The sequence below is a fragment of the Idiotropiscis lumnitzeri genome, chromosome 5 (genome assembly GCF_059441095.1).
Source record: "Idiotropiscis lumnitzeri isolate Australia: NSW breed Sydney's pygmy pipehorse chromosome 5, RoL_Ilum_1.0, whole genome shotgun sequence".
NCBI classification, from domain to species: domain Eukaryota; kingdom Metazoa; phylum Chordata; class Actinopteri; order Syngnathiformes; family Syngnathidae; genus Idiotropiscis; species Idiotropiscis lumnitzeri.
Genome location: NC_142395.1, coordinates 11929209 through 11944624, shown reverse-complemented (window position 1 = coordinate 11944624; position 15416 = coordinate 11929209). Strand labels below are relative to the sequence as shown.

General features: G+C 40.8%; 2 protein-coding genes across 4 annotated transcripts; one reads left to right on the top strand and one right to left on the bottom strand.

The window, feature by feature from the left end:
- Positions 1–782: 782 nt before the first annotated feature.
- On the bottom strand, positions 783–6126 carry LOC148336953 (uncharacterized). Of its 3 annotated transcripts, none has more exons than XR_015843155.1 (3): positions 5503–6126; positions 1949–4169; positions 783–1747 (listed from the first exon to the last, which is right to left on the bottom strand). XR_015843155.1 is itself a non-coding variant. In XM_088295869.1 (2 exons), the coding sequence occupies exons 1-2, from the start codon at positions 5630–5632 to the stop codon at positions 3361–3363; spliced, it is 939 nt and encodes a 312-aa protein (XP_088151995.1). In that variant the 5' UTR covers positions 5633–6126; the 3' UTR covers positions 1895–3360. The 3 variants fall into 3 exon arrangements, 1 of the variants encoding a protein (XP_088151995.1); XR_015843156.1 differs by having other exon boundaries at positions 1949–4166; XM_088295869.1 differs by lacking the exon at positions 783–1747 and having other exon boundaries at positions 1895–4169.
- An 896-nt stretch (positions 6127–7022) lies between these two features.
- Positions 7023–14758, top strand: LOC148336952 (uncharacterized). Its single transcript, XM_088296077.1, has 5 exons — positions 7023–7418; positions 8880–9065; positions 9723–10679; positions 12243–12389; positions 13556–14758. The coding sequence occupies exons 1-5, from the start codon at positions 7313–7315 to the stop codon at positions 14554–14556; spliced, it is 2397 nt and encodes a 798-aa protein (XP_088152203.1). The 5' UTR covers positions 7023–7312; the 3' UTR covers positions 14557–14758.
- The last annotated feature ends 658 nt before the right edge of the window (positions 14759–15416 follow it).

The following is a 15416-nucleotide window of genomic DNA, read 5'->3' as shown; positions in this document are numbered from 1 at the left end:
GAGAAGGAGAAGCTGTACAATTGGCTACGTTTGGCATAAAAATACGACGTAATTATAAGCTTCTTTTAGCAGTGGTCACTAACCCTTGGAACAAAGGGATACCAAAAGCAGAACAAGTCATGGGAGGGATACTTATATAGGTGATTATGTAGTACTTATTTTTACACTTGAAGGACAGTTAATGTTCAAGTTGAACGAGGTTTTATAATAGATTTTTTTTCCAGTGTCGCAAAATTTAGTTTCCTAATCCACTACGTCATAGAATTTACACTGTTTTGTGCATTTTTTTATGTGACTCTTGTCTTATTCTTTTTTTTTTTTTTTTATGGCTCAATGGTAAGCCCGAACAGTTGCATATGTGAATTTGAATCCAGCTTCCTGCAGGATTGATCTGCTCCCAAGACAAAGGGTCGGCCAATGCAACATCTGCACAACAGGAGAGCATATGCTCGCGTGTCTTCTTTTGTCCCAAAATAACTTTTTAATCGAGGAGAATGAGCACCTTTGGGCAGTGAGTCCGCAGCTATAAAGGTGGACCAATAATAGCCCTGTAATTTGGGGAAAGTTGTTTTTGTCTGAATCAATCATCTCCTCACTCTTCTTCCAAGCGTAACATTCAACCTAATAACGGCACACCTATCAACAGGAAAATAAATGAGTCCGCTATGTTGGTGGGAAAGTAGAACAGATGATCACATTACATGCTGTGCTGCATCAGACACACACAAAAAACTTTAGGACTCGCTAACACAACCTATTTCCTGCTCACACATTAACCCACTTTTAATGCTCTTTCACACAATGAAAACAACATACAGGATGTTCTGTTCACAAGTAGGAGAACAAAGGCACTGTGATGCGAATCTCTGTGTTGCGTAATACAGGTGATGAGATTGTCCCTAATGGACATAGAAAAACACTTGAGAGGAAGTAAAACTCAATATAAATCTAAAAATGCACAGATTTGGGATTGAAGAGATATTTGAGGTATTTTCTTCCTCACCATTTAAAGCTGTCTTGGTCTGTGACATGCTTTCATCAAAATAATCCCTCAATCAAGAAAGATGGCACCGTTTCCACGGGTGTTTCCCAGCCATTGTTGAGCACACCATCAAACAAAAATATCATTAAAAAAAAGGGTTGAACCCGTGCCCCAATTCACTTTTTCTTCCTGGAGAACCTGCCCTAGAAACTCAAGTCACACTTTCTGTCTGAAACGGGTCCTCGAGTAATTCGAGTATCTTGCAATAGTGATTTTAACTCTTATTAACCCGACTGAGCAGACCAGACTTGCAAAGTTTTCGTTCCCACTTCATTCCGCACTCCACCGGGTATATGCGTCACATTCAATTAGGTCATCACATAATTTAGCCGTGGCGGCACGGTGGCCCGACTGGTTAGCGCGATGGTCTCATGTCACGCACGTCGGCCTGTCTCCTCCGGAGCTTCCGTGCGGTTGAACTTAAGGGCCACTTGGCACCGCCCGTGTCCGGGTAAGGTGCCAAGTGGCTTCAATTCCGGCTCCGGCCTTCCTGTGTGGACTTTGCATGTTCTCCCTGTGCCTGCGTGGGTTTGCTCCGGGTACTCCGGTTTCCTCCCACATTCCAAAAACATGCATGGCAGGTGGATTTGACACTCTAAATTGCCCCCAGGTGTGAGTCTGTGCGCGGATGGTGGTTGTCTCTGTGTGCCCTGCGATTGGCTGGCAACCAGTTCAGGGTGTCCCCCGCCTACTGCCCGAAGATAGCTGGGATACCCTCCAGCACCCCGCGACCCATGTGAGGAGAAGCGGTACAGATAATGGAAGGATGGACTAGTGACGTAGGCGCTGCCGCGACTCCTGCCACTCCCGAAAAACGTGCTTCACAGTTCAAATTTACTAACGTGCAAAAAATTTACTAGGATAAACAAAAATACCAAAATTCGAAACAACAGACAACAAACCGACCTGGAGTGAAAGAAAGCAGGGAACTAAATATGGAAAAATTAATGAGAAAACGAGGTACACCCAGACAAGACACAACACAACTTAGTCCTGAAATAATGTTCAATGGCTCATAAATATAACTTTATGACACAGACATTGCATTGTATATGGCGCCTGTTGTCAGCGTTTATTGCCAGCGCTGCTAGGAGTTGAGCACTACTTCTGACAAGGGGGTCTGTATTTGGTCACTTGAGTAGCGGGTCGCAGCTTGTGCTTGTGCTGTGACTCCATGACTGAACGAGCTGCGCTACCTCGTGGAAATTGTGGTGAATTGCAAGCAAGCAACTTTCACACCGATGACGCAAAACAGTCGTGGAAAAATACAATTTTATGGATGCTTACACCGCCCCCCCCCCGGCCCCCACATGGGTCATTGGTAAATTAAAAGCACCGCTCAGGGCAGCAATTAGCTTTTGGTCGCTAAAAAGATTGTATCACAACAAAATTAGCTTCTTATCGGAGACTTGGTGTCACGGATCCCTGTTGTCACTCACGCACTCGAGTACGTTCGCATTCGCCACCGCTTGCAGCCAATTCATGAAGCTGTCAGTGTCGCAGCGCGATTTGGCGTTGATTTCAGATAAACACCTCATCAACCAAGCCTGGAGGTGATCTTTTTTTTTTACATTCCGCATCCCTGAGTGACATGTGCTTTGAGCTGGAGTGACATGTGCTTTGAGCTGGGGCTGCTTCGTGGGCGGTAATGTTGGAAAGTAAACTTCACGACACCCCCGGTTGTCGTGCCTTGGTGAAATGTTGGACTTGGAAAACATCCAGCACACCGTAGTGAGGATATGCAGTGCAGAGATGGATGGGTGGACAATCTTTGAAAAATTCAGAGCACAAAAAAATAAGTCAACCTAACGCTTTTGCCTGAAACTGTAAAAAAGCACTATACAAATCATTCATACGGCACAATTAATATTGGTATTATTATGACCACAACTACGACTACAGATGGAAGATTTTGATAAACCAAAATGCAGACAAAGAACATCATTCCTGTGTTTAGCCACATGGTCCTTTTTTATTCCGACCAGAATACAAGGAGGCCTTTTAATGACTCTACCGCCAGTAGTTCACTTTCTTTGGCGGGATTCTGAGGAGGTACTTACATGAATAAAACAAAGCTATAGTTCCAGTACTGTAGTGCACGCACGCGCGCACAAACACTCACACACACACACACAGAGAGAGCCGTGCAAAAAAATGCACGAGTGATCCTTGCACACGTCTGTGCTACGGCCATTTGCAAACCGAAAAAAAAGCGTGTGAACCGAACTGTTCTAAAGCCGTGTCGTTTAGAAACAGAGATTCCAGTTTGATAAACGCGTCAGGAGAAGATCAGTGATTGTTCAGTTTCTTCCACAGCTTCACTGACTGCTGCTCTTCTCACCAGCACACCTGTGACGCTTCACCTCCCGCTTGACATAAAATCTTTTTTCACACACAATGCAGTTGAATGGTTTCTCACCAGTGTGTGTTCGTATGTGTGTAGTTAAATTTTTCTTCTCGGTAAATCGTTTACCACATACTGAGCAGACAAAAGGTTTTTCTCCTGTGTGCGTTCTTGTATGCATTGTCAAATCTCCCTTCTGAGTGAATCTTTTACCACAAAATGAGCAGGCAAAAGGTTTTTCCCCAGTGTGTGTTCTTGTGTGAATTGTTAAATTTGTGTTTTTAGCAAATCTTTTGCCACAAACAAAGCAGGCAAAAGGTTTTTCCCCAGTGTGGGTTCTTATGTGCATTGTTAAATTTGTCTTTAAAGAGAATTTTTTACCACAAAGTGAGCAGGCAAAAGGTTTTTCTCCCGTATGGGATCTTGTGTGTCTTATCAATAATGACTTTCTGTCAAAGATTTTGTCACACTGCGAACATTCCACATACTTTTTGTCAGTGTGACTGGAGATGTCACCTTTTGAGTGTTCACCATCATCAGTGTCCCGGGCATGTGACATTGCTTCATCACTATCTGAGTGCGGCGTGAAAAGGCTGTCTGATTGGGAAACCCCAACATGGTCTTCATCACCTTCTTCACTCTTCACAATGACTGTCAAAGGAAAGGTGGTGACATCCTCCTCCTGCTCTTCTTCTTTAATATTTGGGAGCTCTGCCTCGTGCTGCGCCACCCCGGAGCTCCACTCATGCTGCTCAAGACAAAGATCTTCTTCACTGATGTCTGCTGGGCACAAGATCAACACACTTGGTTTTCTAAGGTCAAGTTTTGCTCATTCAAGTCTCACGTTGTGACTTTGACGCTGTGTATTATCGTTAAGACATCTCACATATTTTTGGCAATAGTTACCATGTCCTTTAATGATAGATAGCCAGGGAGGAATACTATAATTTAATAAATAAAAATAATAATATATACTCCTTTTTATTGAATCAGACAAAAAGTGGATATAAAAAGTCTACACATCTGTCTTCAAATGTAAGGGGGGGCTAAGGAAATATATCAACCAGCGTTAGGTATTCAGAATACAAAAAAAGCTGTAACTGTTCACTGTTGTAGAAAAAAAAGTACAGAATCAGATTACAGGTTCATTTAATAAAAATGTAGATTATTTTGTCAGAAGGACATTTTTAATGTGAGAGACAGAAATTGCACAGTCGAGTCTTCGCCACCTTGTCTCTTTAGAAATGGTCTTCACGCCACACTGTTTACATTTACAACTAAAAATGATAGTTAAAACTCGAGTATGCAAAGCTGAAGTCGCGTAACAACAACATCCACAAAGGCGGCCAGCTTCTGTGGGCCCGAGCTCATCTGAGATGGACTGCGCAAAGTGGCAAAGTGTGCTGTGGTCTGATGAGTCCACAATTCACATCATTTTTGGAAATCATGGACGTTGTGTCCTCCTGGCCAAAGAGAAAATGACCATCTGGATTGTTATCCGTACTTCAAAAGCCAGCATCTGTGATGGTATGAGGCGGTATTGGTGCCCATGGCATGGCTAACTTACACACCTGTGAAGGTACCATTGACGCTGAACAGTTTTGGAGCAACAAATACTGCCATCCAAACAATTTATTTTTCAGGGACATCCCTGATTATTTCAGCAAGACATTGCAAAGACATTTTGGTCAATTTGCCCATTAAATAACTTATCTCAGTCCATTGGCAATAGGTTGAAATGATTTGCAAATTGTTGGATTCTGTTATTATTTATGGTTTTCACAACATTCCAGTTTCTTTGCAATTCAGGTTTACAGGTTGGCTAACAAAGGACAGAATATTTACTAAAAGCATACAGCGAAAATCAATAGCTATGACTTGCATTAATATGATTCCCTCGTTTTGTTTTCAGCGGTGGCGTAGTCCTAAGATGTCCCAAAATTTGACAGTTAATCAAAACACTCAAGTCTACTAAGCCTGCTTCCTCTTGAATATATGAAGTGTTTATCGAGTATAAGATTTTTTAAAAAATTCAAAAAGCATTGTGTTAGAAAGAACACCATAAATATGGTTAATAAATTAAACTTGCTGGTAAACAAGTGAGACGCAAACAAACCTGCTCCATGGAACTTCATTGAAGGCTCCTCGAAAACGACGTCCAGCTGTTGACTTTGTTGCTCGTTATCCTCGTTTGTTCCTCCAACGTCCTCCTCGTACTCTACTTCTTTTACACTTTTTGCACACATATTCCCACGACAATCGCAGTACTCTCCTTGGGTTTGTGGCGTGTTGCTCACAAATGTGTGACTCTGTTAGCGACTAGTAAGCTAAACTAAACTAAGCGAAGCTAGCCCGAGAAGCTTCAACGTGCACCGAGACGAGTTGATCCACACACGAATGTTTAACTAATGATGTTTTACTCCCGCGAACTAGTGAAAAACAATGGCTTCTGTACGTTCAGAACAAATTCAAGAGTAATTAGAAAGAGAAGCGCGAGCTGTTAAGTTAAAAAAAACAACAACGTGAAGTCGTGCCGTAGTGGATGCTGTACGGAAAAGCAACTTGGACAAACTCCGTACGTCAAATTCGTGAATATTCAAAAATGGTTTCATAAAAGTAACGATAGTCATTTTGAATAAACAAAGGACTAGTGACTATACTGTCTGAGCGAAATGTTCTCTACTTATCATTTAAGTGTGATTACTGCTAAATGAGAGTAATGCATCGCCCCAAAGTTCGCTGACCGGATGTTACGTAAATGGGAGCGAGACAATTAACGGTTCTGGCCCCGGGATTTCTTTTTCTCTGTTCTCCCTTTTTTTGTTTGTTTGTTTTTTAACTCACAAAATGTAAGTGTACAAAAAATTTTGCTCAATGAATATAACAAAAGAACATCATATGTAAAGGCACAATCAACAACTATCAAACACGTCAGAAAAGACAACAATAACAAATGGGATATCGGATGTGAGAGAACAAATTATAAACAAACTAAAAAGTAAATAAAAGAAAAAAGAAAAAGTCTGCGAAGCTTGAGGTGTTCAAAAACACCAAACTCACTGTATGTAATGCATTGAGTAAAGCTGTTGCATTTTTCTTTTTCATGTTGCTTAAAAATTATTATTTAATGTATTTTACTACTGAGATCATTTTTACATGCAAACCTATTATTTAAATGCCAAGTTTTAGCTCAGTCAAGTGTCCCCTTAATATGTACACAACTTTTAATCCTGTCCACGGGTGATGCGGTCCACGGATGCTGTATGAGGAGGAGCCTTCGAAGGCCTCGAAGGACCCAGTCTGCGAATTCCGACGCGGCTTTGGTGTGCCCTGAATTGGCTGACAACAAGACAATGGTGCACACCGCCTACTGCCCGACGACTGCTAGGATAGGATCCTCGTGAGGATAAGTGGTTAGGGTGATGGATGGATGTTTGAGACCTGCGTGAAGTTGGCCCCCCATACGAATTATGTCGAGTATTCAATATGTTCAATATGAATCCTAGATAAATATTTCGAGGTGAAAGAAAGCAAATGTTTAGCTGCCTACAGAAGTACGGCAAATTGGAACATTTTAATGATAATTGAAGGATGAGTGAGTGACGTATTAGCGCGGTGAGGCAATTCAGATTTGTCCAAGTGGTGTTGCCGTACTTCTTCCAGTGCGGACGTTTTCATCTTTATTTTCTCCTTTCATTTAATATTTGTTTTCGTATTAGTATTTGATCGATACGTTGCCTCGATCATAAATTTTATTGGAGGACAACATCGTGCATTGAATTGCCTGTGTCTAATTATACTTGTCTTAGTGTACGTCGAAGTCTTTCAAGCTAGCAAATATTCGGTTGCTAGCTTATAACAAAGAGACGGGCTTAGTGGCAATACATTATTCATTTTGTTTCAAGTGTTGTGATTATCGTGTGAAAATGTGCGCAAAAAACAAATCAGACTATCCGGAGAAACTTTGCGAGCCAAAAGAGGAGAACGAGCCACAACATCTCCTGGTCGCTGTTTTGGAACAGCCTCGCGCAGGTTTGGTCATATTCTACTCCGCATGTTTTCATTCTAAAGCAACGTTCACCAACTTTGGAAGCAACCTCTTGTGTGCTGATTGCTGCGAAGGCATACCGGTGTGATAAATACTTCCGAAATAGCAAATAGTGGTGATGCGCTGTACGTGTGAAGTCAAACCTCACATTAGTCTCATTACGGCATTACGATTATAACTGCGTTTGTGGAATATGCATTAAACAGCCTAAAACTTTTTTTTGGGGGGGGGTGCAAAAGAAAACATTTGACCACTTCCTGTTGACTGAAAATGACATCACAGTTGCTCAGAGCTCGGGTAACGACCAATCAATGCGCAATATAGTTCAGCGCCACTTGTTTGGTGTAGTCTGAATTTTTGTTGCCCTCTCCTGAGCTGCCTGGAGAAAGTTTGTCCACATGGGGGCCAGTTTTTCAGTGTGGTGTCTCCAGTCTTTCTCGTTTTTATTGCGCTGCACACATTGAAAAATAACTTGCATCAGGCTGCTGTTGCGACTTGGTGGTGAAATACCTGAGACAGTCTAAAAAGGATCAAACCAACTATTCCAGCCCCTCACTTATCTGTCATTTCAGATTAGAAAAAGTCTGATTATTTCCACTGGAACAGAACTAAATAGTAATGTTGCATTTTCTAATGCACCCCTTCAACAACACAATACATTGTGAGTTTTTTTATTCATTATTTTTCAGGCGGCAACATAAGACAACCCAAACAGGATTTTCCCATCAGTATTTAATTAAAATCTGGCCTGAAAAGGAGTGGGAAGAAGAGAGCTTCTTTTGTCCAACCCTCATTCTCATTATTCTGATTAGAAAACGTTTTGACTTACTTCCTACAAGATTTACTGTAACAACACCGTTTTCTTTAAACATAATACAAAAACATATTTCTAAAAGAAAAACAGTCATTGTTAGTCAACTCAAACCGCATCAAAAGTTCAGACCAGCAATGATAATGGAACGTCACGTACGAAGTGTGTTACATCCGGGAGGTGCTGGGTCAAGAATTAGTTTTTTTCAATGTTGGAGGTGGCAGAAGGTACTAAGGGGCCACCTTCTCCCATGTGCAGCCATGTACCTTCTGTGGCTGATTGGTGCTTGTTGTTCTCACGGCTTTGGAGCAACGGCTGAAATGTGCATGGCCCTTTGCTACGTGCAAGGGCAGTACAGTCTCAAGTAAGTCCGGCTCCATTTACGCAACTGCTCCTATGCACGCTTCTTCGATACGTCATTGTCAAAGGAGACATGAGAGGACACCAGGAGTAGATATTGTAAATAGTTGTAGAGAGAAAATTGCAACATAGCCTGTTGACTAAAGAATTAGTCTACCTTTTTATAAATGTTGCTAAGAGAGCACATATTGACAACAATACACAACAACAAGACTTGACTGAGCAAAGTTTGGCTTGACCACAATGTGTGTTTTTGTCCTCTCATGTCCTGCAGGTGTCACAGGAGAAGATCTTGGTCCTGAGCAGCAGGAGTCAGAATATGTCAACATCAAAGAGGAGGAGCTAGAGATTCATCACATTAAAGAAGAGGAGCTGGAACTTCCTCACATTAAAGAGGAAGAGCACGAGGATGATCTCTGCAATGTTCCATTCATTGGTGTTATTGTGAAAAGTGAAGAAGGTAACGGAGAGCGCAGTGGAGGATCCCAATCAGCCAGACAGCCTCTTAGCTCCACCATCAGATCGTGACGACATGATGCACCCTTCTGACGATGTTGATGATGATGTTGATAATGCACACTTTAAACGTGACTGATTTAGAGCAAAACTAAATTTATTGGGTGACGCACACAGCAAGTTATGTTGCAAGAAAAGCACAACTGATCCTTCCGTGCGTGCATGCCAAAGCTGTTTGCAAACAAAAATAGTCTGCAAACCAAGATCATCAAGAACAAGTGACTTTGGGCTTTTCCCCATAGGCCAATATTTCTACAAAATCTTACACATAAACTTAAATGTTTCTGAACCCGGTCTTTCATCACTTAAAGCTCCACTGTATTCCTTCTTGGTTATATTGAGTGGTAGGTATTTGCAGTGTGGGTTGTCTGCAGGCAGAAGAAGGCGAGTTCATATCGCAGGAGCAATTGTTGGCCACTTCCTGAATCCCCGTCAACTCATCTGAAACACATTTTAAGATCTTCCCCACATGAGACAGTCAGTCATGGGACTTTCTTGTTATGACAACTGTTAACAGCTGTTGCAAAAACTGTTATCTGGTGTTACTATTACTAACTGGTAAAAATAAGAATTATATTCACTGTCGTCTTGTGTCTTGCAGACGTCAATGAAGATCTTTATCCTGAAGAAGAGCAGGAGTCTCCGCACATCAAGGAAGAAGATGAATATGATTTCACCAAGATGTCGCTGTCCTTTGCCCCTTTGACCTGTGAAGAAGATGAAGAGGAATGTCAAAGTGAGAAGCGCAGATGGGCGGAACCACCAAGTTGCAGCTCCAGTCAACACATGACAATGGAAGGTGGCAGAGGCCACTGTGGAGAATCATTAAACCTCTTAGCTCCACTCTCAGATGATGATGACATAACATCACACTCTCATGATACTGATGATGATGATGATGACGATGATGAACACTTTCATGGAGATATGACAAATCACACAGACAAAAATCAATGGAAATGTTCTCAGTGTGACAAAACGTTTGATGCCAAGTACAGTTTGAAAGAACACATGACAAAGCACACTGGAAATTTTTTTTTTGCCTGCTCGGTTTGTAGTAAAAGGTTCACTCAAAAAGATACTTTGACAAAGCACAAAAAAACACATATTAAGGATAAATCTTTTGCTTGCTCAGTCTGCCTCTTAAAGTTTAGCAAGCACTGTAATTTAAAAGCGCACGTAAGAACGCACACGGGAGAGAAACCTTTTGCCTGCTCAGTTTGCGATAAAAGATTCACTGAAAAAGGACATTTAAGGACACACTTGAGAACACACACTGGGGAGAAACCCTTTGCCTGCTCAGTGTGTGATCAACGATTCTCTGAAAAGGGAAGTTTAAGAAAACACACAAGAACCCATAGTGGAGAGAAACCTTTTGCGTGCTTAGTTTGTGGTAAAACATTCACTCAGAAGGGACATTTAAGAAGGCACACCAGAACACACACCGGAGAGAAGCCTTTCAGTTGCAGTGTGTGTGATAAAAAGTTCGCTAATAAGTATCAGGTTACGATACATAATTGTGCTGGAGAAAATAGCAGCAGTCAAAGAAGCTACAAATAGACTGGGGAGACGCAAAATAACTGACTACCGGAAGCTGTGCAAGTGTAAATTTGACATTTTTAAGGCGTACGTTTTCAAAAGTGGTCCACATCTTTACTCCTTATATTCGACAACATTGCATGATTTTTTTAAATTGCAAAACAGAAGTTAACACTCACTCAACCTAAGCATGACTTTTAGGTGTCATGCAATATTGGCAGGTCTATGTGGACTGTGGTCAACATAACATCCTGTATGAATATTTTTAGTTAAATTTTTTCCTAATTTTTATAATTCAATTCAGGTTTCTTTTTTTTTGTTTAATCTCAGACTGTTTTTTTTAGGTTATTTACCAGACATATTTCGGCGGCAGTCTTTCGCCTTCTTCAGTGTCTCGTGATGGTGGGACAACAGACAATAAAGGCGAGTCACACACCCTCGCGTGACACTCTAAAGAAGGCGAAAGGTTGTCGCCGAAACATGTCGGGTCAATAACAACCGAAAAACGTCATTTGATCGTGATTCAATGTGATTACGCTTCAATATGGTAGAGCTCAGTTTTAGAGGGTATGATGCAATGTGTTTATTGTGCCTCTTAAAACACATTTTATTTGATTCTTGACTCAGCATTGTGTTAGTGTTGTACTTACTTTCTTCATGTTAATAATTATTGCTATTTTAAAATTAGCTTTAACTGTTTTTGTTTTGATATGCCTGAGTTTTACTTCATGTACAACACTTCGTATGCAACTATGGTTATTTTTTTTAAAGTGCTCTATAACTTAAATTGTTATTGTCATTTTACATAATGATTGAACTTGAATGAATGGTGGAAATTCAATGCTTACCATATGTCCTGATGTTTCTAAAAAAATCAATCTTTGTCAAGATTGGTCGAGAATTCGATGAGTTATGATGAATTTATTAATTCAAAATGAATGGAAGAGGAAGAGATGGCCGAGGACTCCCACTTCAAGATGGCGGCGAATTGTGCACTTCCTCAACAAGCAAAGGCTGTTTCTAGTGGGCGCTCATGTCTATATTTTGAAGGCTCCGAGGAGTGTTGGTTTTACTAAATTACACTTGCACAACACAAGCTAGCATTACATGGAAATGTACAACAAGACTAAACATGAGTATTTAAAAGTTGAATTTATTTTTTTACTTCTGATTTTATTTTGTTGTTCTGCTTAAATTAAGCACTGGCAGCAGTAATCAATTTAGATCTATAGATGGCGGTAATGTAGTTATTGGACATGCAAACAGTCGTAAAATTAAATAAAATGAAGAGCTTGCACCAAGCGAAAATGTTGTCCTCCATCTGTTGTACTCTGCACATTTCCCACAAGCACACATTTGATCTTCAGAATTTTTTTGTTTCGGGAATTTTACTTCCTTGGACGTACCGTAGCGTTGACGCACTTCGTCCAAGAGGATTAAATCACAATTTGGGCCATTTTCGTGTGGATATAAACTCTTCTCGGCCTATCTTAGTTTAATTTATTTCATTTTAGCTAGCCGCTAACAAAGAGGCGAGAGCTGTCTTTGTTAGCAACACATCGCCTAGCAGAGAGCAAGTGAGTATCATGTGCTGTAATTAAAATGTGTGCTAAAACTGTGAAAGAAGAAGAGTACGAGAAGGACGTCTGTGCCTGTGGAGCAAAAAGGGAAAACGAGCGTCAGATACATGCGGGTGCCGAGCTGCCTCCAGTTATGTGCTATGGAACAGGTTTGTTGACTTCAATTTACTCACACTTTTTTGCAAACCACGCTAGCTGCAATTCTTAACAATAATATGCCGGTGTTATTTCCACTGAACCATTTTATAAAAGTGACTGTTCTCCTGTAATGACCGATTCCAACGTAAGGACGAGGGTGACAGAAATTTCGCCAGCTTCATACTAGAGATAGGTTTTCAAATTAGGGTTTGAGACTAGTATTAGGGTTTTAATTATGTCTTTTAGGGTTTATTTTTAAACTTGGGTTAGGGTTTCGAAGTTTGGTTTCCAACTGGGATTAGAGGGTCATATTTAGATTACGAACTAAGATTATGGTTTTTAAATCAGGGTTTTAAACTCGGGGTAAGGTTTGAAATAACGGTTTTAAATAAGAATTGAAGTTTCAAAGTAGGAGTTTAAACGAGCGCAAGGGTTTCAAAGAAGGGTTAGGTTCGGGTGTTGAATTGGGGTTAGTATTTCAAAGTGGGGTTTTATACAAAGGTTCGGACGGTATAAGAAAGTTTTCTGGTGTCTAAAACAGCTCGAGGATTCTGTAAATGTAACGGATTGTGGAAGATGGTTCCACAGAGTTGGAGCTAAAAATGCCAACGTGCGGTCATCTTTGGATTTGCGTTTTGCCTTTGGACTCAGCTCCTCCTTCACCGCACCAGGCTGATGTTGAGTCTGCATCTTGAGTGCATCTGGTGCTCCATCCTGCTGTCACGGGTAAACAAGAGCCCAAGAAACTCGAACTCCTCCACTCATCCCAACCTGAAGAGGACACTCCTTCCTTTTCCGACTGAAGACGGCCATCTCCGCCATCTTCTCTGATTTGGCGGTTTGGATGCTGAAGCAGCATTTCTTAAAAGCCCTCCTTCATGGCCTCATCCAACTCTGCACCTGAGTTTTTGCCTTAGTGGCCTGCACCAAGGCTACTCAAAAAGGCCCGCTGGGATTCTTTCAGCTGGATGGCATCACAGTACCGGTGCCACTGTATAAGTTTTACTCAAATTGAGGTCTATTATGATTTTTATTATTATTCAAAAGTACCTCCCGTACCGCCTGAACCAATGGGATCAATATCGTAAACATTGCCAAGAACATGGATCAACAATGGTATGCAACGTGACACTTGACCGACTAAAGCTTGTGTGTTTTTTCTTCCTGTGTTTGGCAGACGTCAGTGAAATTGTTGTTGGTTCAGAGCAGCAGACATCAAGGCCTCCCCACGTCAAAAATGAAGAGGAGACGCAGCCTGCTCACATCGAAGAAGAGGTGCTGGATCCCACTCATAATAAAGCGGAGCAGGAGCCAGAGACGCCACACATTAAAGAAGAAGAAAAGGAGGATGAAATCACGTTTCCGTTGACTCTCATTGTGAAGACTGAAGAAAGTGACGGAGAGCATTGTGGAGAATCCCAATCAGATGGCCTCCTAACTCCGCTTTCAGAAGCTGATGACATAACGTCACACTCTTCCGACTACGATGACGATGATGATGATGATGACAACGATGAAGAACACTCTAAAGGTGATCCGCCATTTCACAATGGCAACAAATGTGTTAAATGTTCTCGCTGTGACAAAACCTTTGCCAAAAAGTCTTTGTTGAAAGCACATATAAGAACACACACAGGAGAAAACCATTACACCTGCTCCGTTTGTGGTAAAATATTCTCCAGACAAACGCATCTGACAAATCACATGAGAACACACACTGGCGATAAACCATTTGTCTGCTCAGTTTGTGCTCAAAGGTTTACTACAAAGGCTAATTTAATAAGACACACAAGATTGCATGATGGAGAGAAACCTTTTACCTGCTCGCTTTGTGGTAAAAGTTTCACCCAGAATGGAGATTTAAGAATACACATGAGAACACACACTGGTGAGAAACCGTTTGTCTGCTCAGTTTGTGGTACAAGGTTCACTGTGAATAAAAATTTAACAAGACACATGCGAACACACACTGATGAGAAACCTTTTTCATGCTCAATTTGTGGTAAAACGTTTAACAGAAAGACAAATTTGAAAACTCATGCAAGAATACATGTTGGTGAGAAACCATTCAGTTGCAGTGTGTGTGCTAAACGATTCTTTCGGAAGGATCAGCTTAAGAAACACAAATGTGCTGACAAAAACAACAGCAGACAGTCGAGCAGCAAAATAAACTGTTGAGAAACTGAGACTTTGTTGAGACTGAGTCATTGCCTGCTTCTGAAACTATACCAAGATTATTTTTTTCTATAGAGACAGTGATACTGTCCTAAATAATTTTTTTAAACTTCCTTCTGAATCTGTTATCTGTATATAATATAACAATACTATTATATGTAATATGGTCAAATATATTGTAATATTAATGAACTAAGGGTGAATGAACCAGATGAATGTTTTCCAAAACAATAAATACAATAAAACAATAATTTACAACGCATAGTAAAACCAGTGTTGTGCAAGTTTTTATTGGTGAAATAACGAAACAAATAAATAGCTCAAAAACATGATGTGCTATAAAAAGTAAAGACATCTTAAAATCAGCGTCACAGATACGTTTAGTGACACAAATGCCACCTCAGATTTCAAATTTGCTGTTGACCACTGGTTGATTGTTGACTAATCTTGAATCAGAATATTATTTATTGGTCATGTATGTTAAACACACGTAACGTGTACTCCCAGTTACAACCTTTCCAAAGGAAAAAAAACTAAACAAAAACAATGACCAACAGTGGGCGACAACGAAAAACCTGGCGGTTCGCCGTTTCGCACCCCGATATCTATTAAATGTGAAAGGAAAACGATAGGAGAGGGTAGGGTAAAAAATGATTCCATTCTCCAATATTGGATCAATTCTTAAAGCAAAACTATTGAGCGGGTGGAAGGTTGCTTCACATCTACAAGAATGAGAAACTGTCCAAAATCTCAGAAGCCTTAACAATGCACATATGTCGTTTTGGTAGATACGAGTTTGAAAACATTCACGAAGATTGAAAACTTGGTGTCAAAGTGGGTCTCATTTAAAAGTTAGTGGAGTG